Source organism: Lampris incognitus, chromosome 13, assembly GCF_029633865.1.
Source record: "Lampris incognitus isolate fLamInc1 chromosome 13, fLamInc1.hap2, whole genome shotgun sequence".
Lineage (NCBI taxonomy): Eukaryota > Metazoa > Chordata > Actinopteri > Lampriformes > Lampridae > Lampris > Lampris incognitus.
The window spans coordinates 41,033,030-41,050,145 of record NC_079223.1 but is presented as its reverse complement, the minus strand read 5'-3'; the positions used below and the strand labels follow the sequence as shown (position 1 = coordinate 41,050,145).

General features: G+C 47.2%; 1 protein-coding gene across 1 annotated transcript in view; it reads left to right on the top strand.

Moving 5' to 3' along the window:
* Positions 1 to 796: 796 nt before the first annotated feature.
* The window catches only part of LOC130122850 (adhesion G protein-coupled receptor A3), a 247,878-nt gene continuing 231,558 nt past the window's right edge, over positions 797 to 17,116 (top strand). The window contains exon 1 of the mRNA XM_056291892.1: positions 797 to 1,014. Within this exon, the coding sequence (XP_056147867.1) occupies positions 797 to 1,014 (218 nt within the window). The remainder of the gene's footprint in view (positions 1,015 to 17,116) is intronic.

The following is a 17,116-nucleotide window of genomic DNA, read 5'->3' as shown; positions in this document are numbered from 1 at the left end:
AGCGTTGTGCCTTTGACGTGCCTCCTATCCACCAAACCATTAAAGGAGTCAGAGCAACGTCGACACCTCACACCACGGCTATGTAAACGTTTGTGTTTGAGGCTTCAGATCCGTGTTTGACTCACTCGCGTGGTAGCCTACCCGAACCCGCCTGGACAGCCTTGGCTGGGAGGGACTACGCGGCGCGTCTGTGCCGACACGCCGCGCTGGGCGCAGCGTAACACCAAGCCCAAGGGCGCAGAGAAGTGGATGATGAGAATCTGCAACCTGTTGACAACACGACGCGCAGCTTCCTAATAAGGACTCGTGCTCCGGGCGTCTTAAGCGTGTCTTATGTAATTACCCATCCTATTTCAGCCGCCCCCCTCAGCAAACTCTCGTGCTTGGTTGTTTACTTTTGCCTTTGGAAAGTTTTCTTTTTTCTCTGCTTTCCCGGGAGAGTAAAAGTTTGGTAATGTGCGGTGTGGGACAGTTTGGAGGACCCCCGTACCCCCTGCACGTGGTAGAAATGGTGGATCATGTTGTTGGCGGTGCTGCTGTCGACGCTTCACCCCGTCCGCGCGCCGTACTCTCCGAATCGCAGGGGTGATCCCCGAGCTGCTCAACTGGTGCGCCGCGGCAGGTGACGAGCCTCTGAATTGGGGACTTCTCAGACTTTGGGTGCAGCGCCGGGAAGACGATGTGAAATGGTCTCGACTTGTTATCGTGCAGACTGGGAAGACGTGACTTGAAATAAGGACTCGTCGTCGTAACTTTTTTTTTCTTTTTCTGTTTTTTTTTTTAAGCCACGTTTAAAATGAGACTGTTGCGCTTGCTGTGCGTCATGGTCGGACTGTGGAAGTCGTGCTCTGCCAACAGAAACTGCCCGGATCTGATCATTGACAGCTGTCACTGCACAGCCGAGAGGTCCAAACAGCTGAGCCGGCAGCACGTCCGAGTCAAAGTCGTCTGTGATGATGTGGACTTAATGGACACGCTGCAGCCAAGCTTCCTACCCAACAAAACTGTCTCACTGTAAGTAGGCGACATTCGCCAACAAACTGCTTGACTGTTTACTCAACCCCCCCCTCCCCTCATCCCCCATATCAGTTCACACTCTCGCAGGGTCCAACCTCTTTTCATTGGACCGCTAAAGAACTCACTGTCTGCAAGTTGGGATGCTTTCACGTTGCCTTGCCGGTGCTCTGACCGTTTCCCCTACCTTGCTGAAACGTCCTGCCGCAGCGCGACATGTGGAGTAACCCCAGCCGGCGCATGCGCACTAACACCACTTCGCTTTCTCTCCCCAACCCTGTCCACAGCTACCCCCCCCCCTGCCTTACAGATTTTCTTTGCATAGGTCGGCTCCTTCTACTTACTCAACCTAATAGTGCTGAAGTATTTCAGCTATGGCACACCTGCGGTGCCGCATATACTACAGTGGTTGAGTAACCATAAGCGTGCCTACCTGCTCAGGGTTGCAAAGAGAATCTGCATTTCAGAGGACTCGGGTGGGCAACAGCGTCAGCACACCACGTGCACCACAACACAGCATGTTCAATTATAGCTTTCATTATGTTGTTAAAGGAATTGGCCTTGGGTAGGTCAACGGTACCCCCACTGTGTTAAATAATGTGAGTTATGTCGGTGTATTATTCCTCTGTGGGCATTAAAGAAATGCGACTTGCCGCGTGCGGGAACCTCGCGCCTTGCAGCGTGCGCTCCAAGGATGCCGTTTGCATTATATTCAAAGTTATGCAAAAAGGAAAAAGAGAAAAGAAATCTGCGCTCGGAGCGGGGAAAGCTTTCTTCGTGTTTGTCTGCGGTCTTTGTAGATGAAATGGGCTTGCGCTTCAAGCTGCAGAGCGGCTGATAACCATCCCTCCTGCAGGTGCAGAGATTTGACGGTTTAATAGACTGTTTTATTCGCCAGAGTCTTGACGTCCTTCCTTCGCTGAATAAAAGCAGATACTTCACGGAAAGGGGCCTTGACAAGTTCCAACCACTAACTCTGAGCCGTGAGCACGGCTGATTAACGGCCGCGCTATCCGCAACAGAAAGTTGTTTGCAGGAGAGTCTTACGGCTTATTTGTATGCCGGGCGCTCGGCTCTCTTAAGTGTCGTATGGTTAAGGGCTTTATTTTGTTTTCAGCGGTTGTTCGAGGTGTTTGGGAGCCTGCAGGGAAGTGGATTAATTCCCCGCTAACTCCACCGATAATTAGGGTAAAGCCTACAGTTTAGCCTACACATAAGCAGCACGTGTTGAAGTTACCCGGGGCTTACTGACACTCGGCGAGGCATCTCAGCCGCAGCACGGCGGCTACGTTTGTGACTTTCTCTCGGCTCACTTAAGGGGGGGGGGGGTTGGCCCCGGTAGGGTCGGCACCGTTCACTCGGATGCAACTTGGCTCCTTTTCCAGCCGTGGCTATTCCTTGGTGAGCTGTATTCTTCAAGCAGGGCCCCGGCCGGCGGGTAGGAAGCAGTTTTTCTTCACAAGGAAATGTGACCTTTGTCAGGCTGAAGTGGCCTCCCCGCTCGCTCTTTTGTTTAGACGTGCTGTAGAAATAAACAGATATATCAGAGGGAAGTATGCACATACCGATCTTCCTCTGCAGACAGCCCAGCAAATCTCCCCAAATGTCTCCCCGCGGGCTACTCCTGCTCCCATCTACTCACCACCTACGTAGACAATGAGGGCCTCTCGTAGGCCCCGTTTCCTCAATTGCATTTCAAGTACAGTAATGTTTGGCCGAAGTACATTAAATCAGACTCCAACGTTGCCTCTAACTGAAAGGCACCGTTTAGGCGTTGTTACTTTTTCCCCCTCGACTTGCACCACCGATTTATTGTATCTGCTAAGGGTTTATTAGGGACGATCCCCGCTTGCAATGCCTTTTCTCGCAAGTGCGAACCTAAGACAACTTAACAAGGTTAACAAAAGAACATTAGCATGAAAGAGAGGCGAAAATCAACTGCGCGCTAAAGTGCGTGCCAGTAATTCCCTGGTAGTCGCGGAGCAGCAGAAGGCCCTTTACCAACACCTCTGCCCATTTTCTCAGCCCCCGCAGGGGCGCCGGGAGATGAGGAGTTCAGAGCTGGGCCTGACAGCTCTCTCGACCTTGGGACCTATCTGGTGTAGTCATTCCGGCGCTGCCGAGTAGCAAAGGCGCTGGCCTTCCACGTAAAAATACAGTAGCGGGGATTGTTGCCGACACCTGTCTCGGACAACGCACTATCGGGAGTGTGTATACCGCTGGCCCGGGTGAGAGGAGAGACAGACTGCAGACAGGAGAGAGAGGGAAGCTTGGAAACAAGCCACGGGGGAGGCAGGGAAAGAGCCGTTAGCGGAGTAGAGGGCACGACGGGGACGAGGCCTGGAAACCACAGAGGGGACAGAAGCTGTTGGGTAAGGAGATGCTAGCTTGCTGGGACGGACTGACGGGGGGAATGTGAGGACCACCAATAGTGTTTGTGCTGGTGTGAGTGTGTGTGTGTGAGTGTGTGTGGACTCCTATCTGTTCTTTGAAAATAGAAAAAGGGCTTCTTCCCCTCTGGATACAGCAGGCTGTGGAATACCTACTGTCCACTTACTTAACTCATAACCCAGTTTTGTCCACCACTATCTTATCGCCACTGTCCTTTGACTCTATGCTGCAACCAGGTAGGGCGATAAGGACAACATCATATATCGCAAACCTCTGCCGATGATGTGGCGATATTTTGGGGATGACTGTTGGCGCTTCCATAACATGGAAGACGAGAACATTTCGATAATTAGTACTGTGGATATGATGACCAAGCAGGTAGAGACATCCGTTGTTCATTTCACTCAGCTAAAACAGAACACAGGTTAATGTTTTGGGATTTCCCCCCCTTTTTTCTCAAATTGTACTTGGCCAATTACCCCACTCCTCCGAGCCGTCCCGGTCGCTGCTCCACCCCCTCTGCTGATCCAGGGAGGGCTGCAGACCTACCACATGCCTCATCTGATACATGTGGAGTCACCAGCCGCTTCTTTTCACCTGACAGTGAGGAGTTTCACCAGGGGGACATAGCACATGGGAGGATCACGCTATTCCCCCCAGTTCCCCCTCCCACTAAACAGGCGCCCCGACCGACCAGAGGAGGCGCTAGTGCAGCGACCAGGACACATACCCACATCCGGCTTCTCTCCCACGGACACGGCCAATTGTGTCTGTAGGGACGCCCGACCAAGCTGCAGGTAACACGGGGATTCGAGCCGGCGATCCCCGTGTTCGTAGGCAACGGAATAGACTGCTACGCCACCCGGACGCCCCACACTTTTGTTTTGTTTTTTATCAATGCTTAGACACCATTTCTGAAACTATGGCTCATTTTGACAAAACTTAACACACAAAACTCAAAGGCACACACACATACACACACAACATGCAAAGCGTCACACACTTCCTGAAAAACCAAAACACTTCATCCAAAACTATTTGGTATTTTTGCATCAAAACTCGACACACAAATATCAAATGAATAATTCTCTACACGCCAACTACACACTGATGTGATAAATGGAAAACACTGCTAGCTTGTATCTACTGTGTTTCCAGTGTGCATGGCACAGCAGCCCACTGTGCTCACACGTACATGTATTTTCATAAATAGACAGGCTATGTGTGCATATTTATTACATAAACACTATAAAATACAAATACAAGGTAGATTTTTTTTTGCCATGAACAGTAACACAACACATGCTGGATATACTGTAATAGAAGATAAAATAAATAGGCTTGTTGCTGTGAACTGAAGGAAGAATTAGGGGGCATCCTGTCTCCTATTTGGGTCTGGCCACAGCACCTCATCGACATCACAAGCCATGTTTGCTCTGGCCAGACAGTTGGGGGAAGTGCGGTCTGGAGTGACGTTTCCTGCCCTGGCATGCTCCCCCATCAATGTCACCACACAGGCCCCCTCCATCGCCTGGAGAGGGGCTATGCATTGGTGGGGTTGGCGATCATATACCTTCCAATGCCACGCCGAATATAACTCTTGAATTGGAGTGAGGGATGGAGAGGCAGGTGAAGTACCAAAAATCGTGGGTGGTCAATGAACCAATTGCGTGCGTACCAGAGTAATCCGCTGGAGACCTACATTGTCCCAGACGACAACAAACCTGGACTGCTCTGGTCCATTCCCCTGATAACTGGGAATAAGTGTGTTGTGTAGGATGTCGAGGAAGGTGGTGATGTGGTGAGTGTTGAATCCCAGCCCACAGCAGTGCAACACAAAGACAAAAACACGTATCTAAAAACTACAAGAACACATATGTCAAACTACCAAAAAAAAAAAAATCACTGTCTGAGAGAACGAAAGCCAGGACGACTGTTGGAACTGCCGGTCTGCAAGGGCTAGCAGTTAGCTTCTAGCCTGCCCCGCTTCCACATCCTGTCAGACCGCCCTCGGTGTTTCCTCCTCGGGCACAGCTCCAGGCAGGGCCATGGTCCCTGGGCCCACAGGATGCGGCAGACCAGGTTCCCCGAGCCGATCCAACGCCAGCTCTCCCAGCCAGAAACCTTCAACACACCTCCCCACACACCACCAAAAACACAGTCAACGCTAGGCAAGGCCACCACCAGACCACCCTCGGTGTTATCGGAACTGCCGGTCTGCATGGGTTAGCAGTTAGCTTAGCCTGCCCCGTTTCCATGTCCTATAAGACCGCCCTCGGTGTTTCCTCGCCGGGCACAGCTCCAGGCAGGGCCGTGGTCCCTGGGCCCACAGGATGCAGCAGACCAGGCTCTCCCAGCCGATCCAGCGCCAGCTCTCCCAGCCATCAAACGAAGATGTGGACAAAGACACTGCATGGACGGTAATGAGTGAGGCCGCTGCAAACGTGAATTCGCGCCGCCATCTTGCCACACATCTTGAAGGGACCAAGAGTGGCATGGTTATGAATGACACCATTTTGGCTAACGGCTGCACATATTGTGATGTTGCCACCAAGCTGTCCAGAAACATTGACGAGGGCACGGTGTCCTATGATGTTTCTTCACCTGTGCCTTGTTTTGGCAAGGTTAAAGCCAGCTTCATCAATGTAAAGGAACTTGGGGTCCACTGCAGCAACATCTAGCTCCATCACTCTCTGAAACAGGCAAGACAAAACATTATTATATGACAGTATGAATAGACATAGTCAATATTGTATTGCACAGTACACTGGAATACAGTATCAATGAGAGGACAGCATAGCTTACTTGCACATATTCATAGCGTAGTTGTTTCACTCTGTCAGAGTTGTGCTCAAATGGTACCCTGTATGGCTACTTAATGTATATAGCTGATGCCTCTTCGGGGGATGGCCCAGTGCAGGTAAGCTCATCGAATGGGTGTTGCTGACCGTTATGTTGTTAGTCATGATGTGCCGTCGCAGTTGTCATGTATGCTTTTTTAGTTGTCATGTATAGTTTAGTTGTCGGCTCTGATCATGATTACGATGAACTCTTCCTGCTCTAGGGTAAACAGCCATCTTCTTCCGCGAGCAAGGGGTTGTCTAGTAATTCTGCAAAAACATTATGATAATGGTTTTTCAGTATGAAATTAAATGTTACTGTAAGCTACTATACCTACTGATATACAGTGGTACTATAATACAGTTGTCCAGTAGTACAGTGCAGTTCTGTGAGCTCAGTAGTATGGTATATAGAGGATAGGTCTACTTACCTATTCTCATTTCGACATGTCTGGATGATACCTGCTACAGTGCAATGGCTCCGATTAAGCTGCACCCTCTACCCAGCCTCTCTAAACCCCAACCCATGGTGGTCCACATAGTCGACCAAAGTGGCCCCTGATTTCATCCGTGATGGTTCCTCTTACTCATCCTCTTCCTCCTTCTTCTTTTGGCTTGTCCCCTGTTTCCCAGTGGTTGCCACAGCGGATTTGACTCGTCCTCTTCCTTCTCCAATTTTGGCCACCATTGTTGCCCAAACCAATATATCTAACCTGTAGCCTATTTATTGTGGTCAAGCTCTGATTTCTAAGTGAACAAATTAGCCATAAGTGTTTCCCCCTGTGAGGGCTTGGTTTGGGTAACTGGTAAATGGATGTGGCATTTGTATGGCAGTGTTTTCCAAAATAAACACAGGGATTTTAGTTTTGAATTATGTGTCTAACATAGTCAACTGTGTTTAGTGTTCTGCAAAAAGTGTGTTTTAGAATTGCAAAGTGAGTGTGAAGTAGAGAACGTGCTTATGGTTTAGCATACCAGGTCAATAGAAAGGCTACATAAGTTAGCGGTTTCAATAATTGTGCCACGAGTACCAGTTTTTGTGTCTTAGCAATTGCAAAAAACTGTAAGTTGTATCATGATGTTATGATAACCAAAATCCCAGATCATATCTAGTCTCACAGCATAATATTGATATATCAATATACTGCCCAGCTTTGAAACCAGGCGTGGGTTCGATTAAAGGGAGCACATTGTGTGTATGCATAATTTTCAACATTTTTACCAATTCGTTTAAACTGCTTGCAATGCCTGATGGCTTTGGAATAATTTGCAGACTCTTTTATTGGCCTAAAATTACTTACTTTACTATTTGGCGCATGTGTCAACCATGCCGTTTGACACTGGGAAAGGGAACTTGATGTGAGACCTCATTAAAAAAAGTGAGGCACAAACACTCACAGCAGTATTTAACAACATTAGTACGTTTTCTGTGTGTTTTGTCCTGTTTGAGTCTTAACTGATTTTTCTTGCAGTTACAAGAGAGACTTTTCTGACTTGCAGTATTACCTTTTAGCAGCGACCACATGTTCTTTACACTATTTTCAAATGTTGGTACAATAGCGATAAATGTGGGTTTTCATCCTGGCAGTAAAGTAGAAAATGAAATAAAAAAATATCATCTTCTTCTTCTTCTTTCGGTTTGTTCCCTGTTCCTCAGGGGTCGCCACAGCAGATTTGACAGTTTCCACTGGTAGCCTGTGAGGGCACAGCGCCGACGGTGGTCCCTGTTAACCCGGGCCTTGACCGATCTGGTATGGTCTTGTCGATCTGCATAATGATTTGGCAACATTTTACGTCAGATGCCCTTCCTGACCAAACCACCAACCCAATGGATGGGGGCGGTGGTAAAGTACTGGATGCCATCCCAGTATTCATGGACTTGCGCCCATGCCTGTCGCCATAAAAATAAATAAATAAATAAAATAGAAAAAAATAAAATAACAAATAAAATAAAATAAAGATATAATTATTTATAATAAAAAAACAACAACCTACAAATGCATTGTTTTAGAAAAGTGCTATATAGATAACATCATTATTATTATTATTGTAGGCGGCACGGTGGCACAGTGGTTAGCGCGGCCGCCTTACAGCAAGAAGGTTCTGGGTTCGAGCCCCGGGGTAGTCCAACCTTGGTGGATCATCCCGGGTCGTCCTCTGTGTGGAGTTTGCATGGTCTTCTCGTGTCTGCGTGGGTTTCCTCCGGGGGCTCCGGGTTCCTCCCACAGTCCAAAGACATGTAGGGCAGGTGAATTGGCCGTACTAAATTGTCCCTAGGTATGAATGGGTGTGTGTGTGTTGGCCCTGTGATGGCCTAGTGACCTGTCCAGGGTGTCCTGCCGCCCAATGACTGCTGGAATAGGCTCCAGCATCCCCGTGACCTTGAGCGCAGGATAAGCAGTTAAGATAATGGATGGAAGGATGGATTATTATTGTAAATATCAACCATATTACCCTTATCGTGCTCTAGAAACAGGTTCCAGCCTGTCCTCCTGTCCTCATCTTGAATTGGTGAGTCCCTGATTTTCAGATTTGGTTGCTGCTGCTGAGGGGCAGCTACTTTTGGATGTGTGTGTCTTTGCTACAGGAACTGCAGAAACTCAGATGTGTCCTATTCTCGCTGTGTATTCAGACTGGAGGGGATAATTAAGGCATTTGGTCTGGGCCTGGGCCAGACATAGAGGCATAGCGTAGCTCATTCTGTGGGCCCCCGTCATCGTCACCGTCACCTTCACCATCACAGCTGTGGAGTCAAACAGGAGGGGCTGTTTGTGGCATCTACAGGAAGTGATTGGGGGGGTGAACCACGGCTGGCTCCAAACCGCTGCAAGAATACCTCGCTTATTACGCTGCAAAAAAAACCCCAGCTCAGAACAGACTACGCTCCATGAGACGTTAGTATTAGCAACTGCATCACTGTTTGTTAGTGGGGGAATTTTAAATGTGCTCCACACTGTGGGTATATCAGCGTATACTGGGCGATACCATCGCTGCGAAGAGAAACACAAATATCGGGTCAGTGGTTGGTTGGTATTGACCTGAACCTATGCTTTTAAACCGAGCCAGACTTTCCATAACACCATTTCTGAAATGCGCTCTCTTGTATCTGCTCTTAAAAGTATGCAAAACAAGTCCTCCTGTTTCCACTAAAACTCGTTTTTTTTTTATCAGCTACGTATAAATCTCCTCTGCATTCTCATTCTCTCTGTTTTTTTTCCCCCTCTCTTTGTCTTTCTCTCACGTCTTGTAGGCTTCCCCTGTTTCCTGAGGTGCTATTTGTGCTCTACCCTCCTCAGACTTCTGAGTAGTTTTGCATGAATATTTTATTGATGTGCAGGCATAACCCATCCATATTCTCCTGTGCATTGCCACACTGGCAAAGCCCGTGAGCGTGGCGGGCGGAAGCCGTTCAAAACCAGCGGAGGTCCTGCGTGGTAATCCAAATTAACATGTGCACCGCTGACCACCAGTGGAAAGAGCGGGCCGAAGTCACACTAATGTCACATGTTTTAAGTAGCTCTGAAGCCAACAGCCGCTATGCTAATCTTCCTCCCCTTCTCTCTCCCTGTCTCTCTCATTTCTCCCCCCCCCCCCCCAGTGTTCCTGTGACTGTTTTTTCAAGTGATGTTACTGTTTGGGGGTTTAAAAAAAGGGAACGACTCATCTTGAGATGAGTGCCCTCGTCACTATCAGTCATCCAAGTGGAGAGGGGGATGAAACATTTAGATTCCCAGCCGTTTTCCCTCCGCCGTATCTAAACTTAACAACACAGGCTGCAGCTTTCTGTGCTGTCCGTGTGCATATCGAGGCTGGTCCGTAAAGCCGCCACAAGACAGAACCGGGTTTCGAACGCGCGCCGTAACAAGCGGCTATTGACTGGATCTCTCCAGCAGCAAAAGATCGGGATTCTGTTAAGGCTATCTGCTGTGTTTATCGATGGACCAGCCCAGGGTTGTGAGCATCCAGCGGGCCTTCGGCTCTCCTGTCTGAACTGCTCTGCAACTGCAACAACTTCATCTACCCCCCCCCAAGAAATAAGTGATCGGTTGGTAAAATAATAACTAGCGGATCAAAAGTTCACGACTGCTGGGGGCGGTGTGTGGAAGCGAATTGATCTTAAAAGAAAAAAAAAAAACCAAAAAACACAAGAATGTGTCAAGCTTCAGTCTTACCATATGAAAATATTAAGTAAAAATAAATATAACGAGAGCCAAGGATACTTTGCCGGTCTGTTATGCCTGCCTCCTCCCTTCCCCACTGAGTAAACAACCGAGGTTTCTTAAAGTGTCATAAGTCTGTGAGTGCGGGGACGGGCCAGCTGGGAAGTGTGTTGTCTTTTCCTTGTTCTCTGAGCCGTTGTGAAACAAAAATGATTAAAACCGCAATGTATCTTGCTTCTGTCGCAGGGTGTGCTCACAGCAGGAAGCATATTAGCTCCACTCACAGTGGCCTTGGAAGGGCTTGTGTGTGTGTGTGTGTGTGTGTGTGTGTGTGTGTGTGTGTATGTGTGTGTGTGTGTGTGTGTGTGTGTGTGTGTGTGTGTGTGTGTGTGTGTGTGTGGTCTGATGTGTGTGTGGCTGTGCCCGCATACTATTGTTGTTGCATATGTGAGCTTCCTAAATGCTTGTGGATCAGCATGCGTGTGCGCATTTTGTTTGTGCGTGTGTGTGTGTGTGTGTGCGTGTGTGTGATTCACATATGTATGCAAAGCATGTGTATATTTGCACACAGATTATAAGATTTGTCTGTGTCACTCAAAACAGCTGCTGATTTCAGTCGGTGTAACCCGTCGATAATGTTTGATCGTATCTCATAAATTGGTTGGTTGGCTAAATAGTATCAAGCTGCTCATAATTCAGTCAAATAACTGCCACAAGATACAGGGGACCTCGGGATGCTGATTTCGGCAGCGACCTTGCTAAATCCACTCATATAGGCCCACTTTAGCAAAAATTGCTCTGATACAATAAAACATGCTTTCTTGGGTCTACAGGTAGTTTATGTAATGGTTTTCATCCAAAATTGCACATTTTCTGTGTTTTGGACATACGTATTGGTCATGACAGGGGTGGAGCAGGGATTTTAAAAATCTCTGGGTTCTAGAGGTGGGACATGAGCACCGCAACCCCTCGCCTTCGGCCCCCGTTGAATTTCTACATTTTCTTCACAGCCATATGCAAATAATACTGAGTTCAAAATGTACATTGTATCACCACACCCTTCTCCCCAACATACTATATTCACCAGCATTTACAGACCATAATATTAAGCAGTATTGCCGGATGGCTGGGCAACCACTGCATAAAGTGTGAGGGAGACAACAAGGAAGGTACTTGGTGTGTCATCTGGACAGAAAAAGGAAGACAAGGAGACTTGGCGGTGGAATGAGGAAGTATGGAAAAGTATACAGAGGAAGAGGTTGGCAAAGAAGAAGTGGGATGAGTCAGGGAGATGAAGAAAGTAGACAGGAGTACAAGGGAATGTAGCGTAAAGTAAAGAGAGAGGTGGCAAAGGCAAAGGAAAAGGAAAAGGTGTATGGTGAGTTGTATGAGAGGTAAGGAAGGAGAAAGGGACTTGTACCTACTGGCTATACAGAGGGACCGAGCTGAGAAGGATATGCAACAAGTTAGGGTGATCAACGATACCCTCATAGCACCCAACACTGGGCCGGAAATGCCCACAGTCCGGCAGATCCGCATAGGAATCACACCTGCCTCTAGACCGCCCCCCGCCTCTGCGCCAATTCCGGCAAATCATTATAGCAATCACATCCATTCCTAGACCACCCTGTGCCTACCGCGGATCTGTACCGGCTTTGGGCCAGGTACGGCCCAAAGCCAGTACAAATTCATAATCCGGATCCGCACCGGTATTGGCCCGTTGTGCAAAAAGACCGTTTTGCGGTTCCGCGCCAGTTGCTGTAATACATCTGGCCCGAATCTGGCTCAGTTTCAGTTTGCTGTCTGGGTAGAGATGGAAATGTGCTGACAAGCGAGGAGAGTGTGCTGAGAAGGTGGAAGGAGTACTTTGACAGCCTGATGAATGAAGAAAACGAGAGAGAAGGTTGGATGATGTGGGGATAGTGAATCAGGAAGTGCGGTGTATTAGCAAGGAGGAAGTGAGGGCAGCTATGAAGAGGATGAAGAGTGGAAAGGTAGTTGGTCCAGATGACATACCTGTGGAGGCATGGAGGTGTTTAGGGGAGATGGCAGTGGAGTTTTTAACTAGATTGTTTAACAACATTTTGGGAAGTGGGAGGATGCCTGAGGCGTGGGGGAAGTGTACTTCCAGTTCTGGTTCCCAGCTGACTGTTTGTTTGTTTCTTTCTCTGCTTGCTTTTAACGTTTAAAAACTTTTAACAACTCCTTGGGACCATTGGGTTATTTTAATTGATTTTATGGTTTGCCTCAATCTGCTGGTCGGCGTACACCTGTGTCAGCGGGATCTCTGTTTTTGCTATTTTTGGATTTTTTATGTGATTTTAAAGTTTATTTTTATCCAGCTGTTAGTTTCTTTTAAGTAGGTTTAAGCACTGCAATTATTTTAACGATCAGAAGATCCAAACTCCTTGATTTTCATCATCATCATCATCATCATCATCATCAGTTCCGTTGTGGGTTCCATTTCTGTTCGGGTACAGTATCGACTCGGGGTCCTTCGACTACATATGACGTCACGGATTATGTTGCTAGCTAATGTTGTTTAACGCTAGCTCTATAGTTATTTAGCCGTGTGTTTTTTTACAATCCACGTTGACATAGAGTTGGTTAGTAAAGGTGCGAGGGCCAAAGGCCCGAGCTGCATCTAAGGAGTGAGGCCGCAGCCTCGGGGGGGGGGGGGGATCCTGGATGAGCGAACGTGAGCGAGAGCCGAAGGCCTGAGCTGCATCTAACGTCAATCTACTGTTTCCCACTGTTCCTAAACTGAACTAGCCCCTACCCAAGCCCCTACCCAATCATAATGCGTGAAGTTGTGATGTCATCTGTAGTCGCAGGACCCCGAGCAGGGCGAGTAGATCAAGTATGGACACCGTAACCTATGGAGGTCGTAGGAGCTGATGCCTCAACTGGTTGAGTCATCATTGTGTTTCAGTTGTGGGAGTATCTGGTGGTCCCTATCTCCTCTCCAGGTATGGATGACCCTTGGTTCACAGAGGAACTCATCTGCCCTTTGACAGATTTTGTTTTTAGTCCTGCCAGGTGTCCGCACCCCCTCCTCACAGCAACCCAAGGGTTGAAGTGGGGGTGCCGGTTTAGTCGCCGACGACCCGGCGGTTGCAGTTTAACATCGTACCCAGGATGATTGATTTTCACTTCTGCCTAAATGGAGTCTGAGCTGTTCAGTCTTCCGATCCGAACTCCACTCCATCGAGAGCCTTCTGGATGACGTCCTTCTGTGGCAGTCTTTGCTTCTCTCCTGGGTAGATCTGCTGCAGCTGGATGCTCCCCACAACTCTGAGAGTCTGAACAAAAAGTGACACTCCCAGCCCTTCCGGTTGTCCAGCCCCCCCCCCCCCCCAAGAAGTCTGTTCTCTCCAGACGCGGATGATGACCCTGTCCCGCTTTCAAACTTTTTTGCTCCACTTGAACAGCTACCTGAGCTAATGGCTACACATACACAGACAACTCCGGAGCAGCCGGCCCCAGCCCACTCCAACAATAGCAGAAAGCGTCGAAGCTCTCCGACGACCCCGGCCTCCCTTGGGAAACATCGCTGATACCTCTCCCCTCCTGCTGTTTCCAACCTTGAGTGCACTGCTGCTAGCCCTCAGCTGCCGACCCACCTGCTCAGCAGAGCAACGGACACTGTCCTGGTCAGTAGTGAAGTCATCTGCAGGCGCGTCTTAACAGGTGAAACTCTTTTTGATCAACTCTGTTGTCCCTGAAGCTGGCTCAACTAATGTGGTTAATGACATCCAGCTACCTCTTTCTTCCAAACTTCCTATGTACAAAGGGGGCTGTAAGGGCAGGCAACCTGGAATCCTTAGTATTGGTGACTCCATCATAAGATCCGTTGAACTCCCAGGCATTGTCACCTACTTACTGTCTCTCTGGTGGCAAAGTTGCAGACATGATCAAACTGTCTTCATTGCTCACAGATCTCCACCCCTCAGCTCATATTCTAATTTTCCATGTGGGCACAAATGACGTTATGAATAAACAATCAATCAAACACCGCGTTCAATTAGTCTTTTGCAATCACAATCCAGAGCCTGGACAAAACCTGAATTTTTTTCCAAGTGCCATTTGTAGTCTGCACGATGGCTAAAAACCTTCTGCATTGCAACTGGGAAGGTTTTTATTAGCAACTTTGACTTTCTGGACCAGACATGAACTGTATAAATCAGATGGCCGGCACCCAAACAAAAAGGACATTAAACAACTCGCTCAGAACCTCATACAGTATATTGCTCAGTGGTGGCTGGTGCTAACAATTTTTTATTTTTTATTTATTTTTTTTGAGGGGGGGGTGCGCAATTTACCTTGGCGCAGCACACCTGACAGCTGCTTTAATGTCCACACAGTCACAGAGTTATTAAGAAGGACAATGTAGGCCCCAAAAATCGTTAGCACCAGCCACCACTGAAATTGTTCTTAATTCTGATTGATACCTACCTCAGCACGACACTGTACTAGAAGCCACGCCCACCCATATTGATGATCATCTCTTTCTGGGTCCTGCTTAGCACTCCTCCATCAACAATATACCTATTAGGATCACCCCAAACTGTACCACCTATAGACCCAGAGGCTCTACTAAATCTACAGTAAGAGCAAACTTACCATCCCGCCCACTCCAACAACAAAATCGGGAATATCCTCTACTCAACATCAATTACACCCTTAACTGTATCTACTGCTGAAGCCATCTCTAACATTGCTGCTGTGTTTTGTTTACTTAATGTGAGAGCCCTTGCTAACAAGTCTCAACAACAAATCTTGGACTTGCTAAAGAGTCCAAGATTTTATGACCAATAATATTTTTATTTTTTTTTATTACTGACTGCTGGTAAAGCCCTGGATACATCTCAGCTTTCCTGCATCTCGCTAACTGAGGCGTGTCCCCCTGACTACTCCTGCTTTAATCAACCCAGGCTGTCGGGCCGTGGAGGTGGGGTAGCTGTCATTTTTGATAATAATTACAAATGCTCCCCTGTCTCTCGTTATACTTTTTCTTCTTCTGAGTATCTGGGTTTTCTTTTATATGGCCAGCATCCTATACTCTATATATTAATCGATAGACTACCTAAAGCTAACACTAGACTTACACGTTTGTTGCCCCACTGTGTGTTGTTGTACTACTGATTTTATGTACTTTTAATCTTGAACAATCTGTAAAAAATTCAACTCACAGTAGGGGACATACTCTTGATCTTGTGTTGTCTTATATTGTTTGTCTTAATGATATTGGATTGTTAGATTATAATGTCTCTGATTAAAAAGCTGTGATTTTCCACACCTTGCTTCCATTTCCTGCTCAGGAGCCATCTACCTGTATCCGCTCTTGGTTTTCTAATTCCAAGTCAGCTAGCAGTTTTAGCAAAAGGTTTTTAGCGTCTCCTGCTAGTAATACCCTTAATCAGAAGGATCTCTCTGTAAATTATTTATTGGGTAATTTTAATAGAACTTTTTAGACGATCCTTGATGACGTTGCCGCTATCAAAGTTAAAGGAGTCAAACATAACGCCCTCCCCTGGTTTAATGAGCACACAAGGGACCTAAAGAAGAAATGCAGGAAAGCTGAGAGAAAATGGAAGAAAGACAAACTTAAGGTATGTCTTAAGGTATGTCTTAATATACTGAAACGTTTAATGCTTCCTTATCAGAATGCAGTTAAGGAAGCTAGGCATTCCTACTTCTCCAATTTGATTGCTGGTAGCTGCCGCAACCCTGGGGTTTTATTTCAGGCAATAAATTTAGTGCTTAACCCCCCTCCTAGCCAGCCTTTGGAAGCATCCATTGAAAAAATGCAAGCAGTTCCTCCACCACTTCCTTAATAAAATAGATGACATCAGGCTCCACATTTCACCTGTGATGAGAAATCTTCCCATCTGCACTGAACCCTCCACCAGTTTGATTCATTTTAAACAAATTTCTCTGTTAGAGGGGTTAATCTCTCACTTAGTCTTCCACCTGTCAATTAGACACCATTCCCACTAGGTTTCTGAAAGAGGGATTTAAGACAGTCAGCCCACAAATTCTCTCCATTATCAGTTGCTCACAGTCTACCGGTTTGTTCCCATTTAGTTTTAAACATGCAATAGTCCAATCTCTCCTGAAGAAGGCCACTGTCAACCCTCAACCCCAATTTTAGACCAATTTCAAATTTACCTTTTTATCTAAAATCTTAGAAAATTCCTTTGCTTCTCAATTAATTGCACACATGCATAATTCTAGCATCTTTGAGCAATATCAATCAGGATTGCCCACCACAGCACAGAAATAGCTCTTGTTGAAGTTACCAACAACTTACTGCTCACTGCTGACTAGGGTGCTTGTTCAGTTTTAATTCTGCTAGAATTGCATTCTGCTTTTGATATGGTTGACCATGACATTCTTTAGATCACCTGGAAAACTATGTGGGTATTAAGGACACTGCTGTTGCCTGCTTCCGATCTTACCCATCCGATAGATCTTTCTCTGTTAAAATGAGAGAATTCTCCTCATCCCCAGCCCCCCTTGCACGTGATGTTCACCAGGGGTTAATTCTTGGTCCAGTATTATTTTCCATTTACATGCTTCCCTTGGGTCAGATCGTCCGTAATCATATTAATTTTCACTGCTGTGCGGATGACACCCAACTTTATGTCCCGCTTGCTGGTAGTGACACAGAACAACTTGTTATGGCTTGTCTCTCCGATATTAAATGCT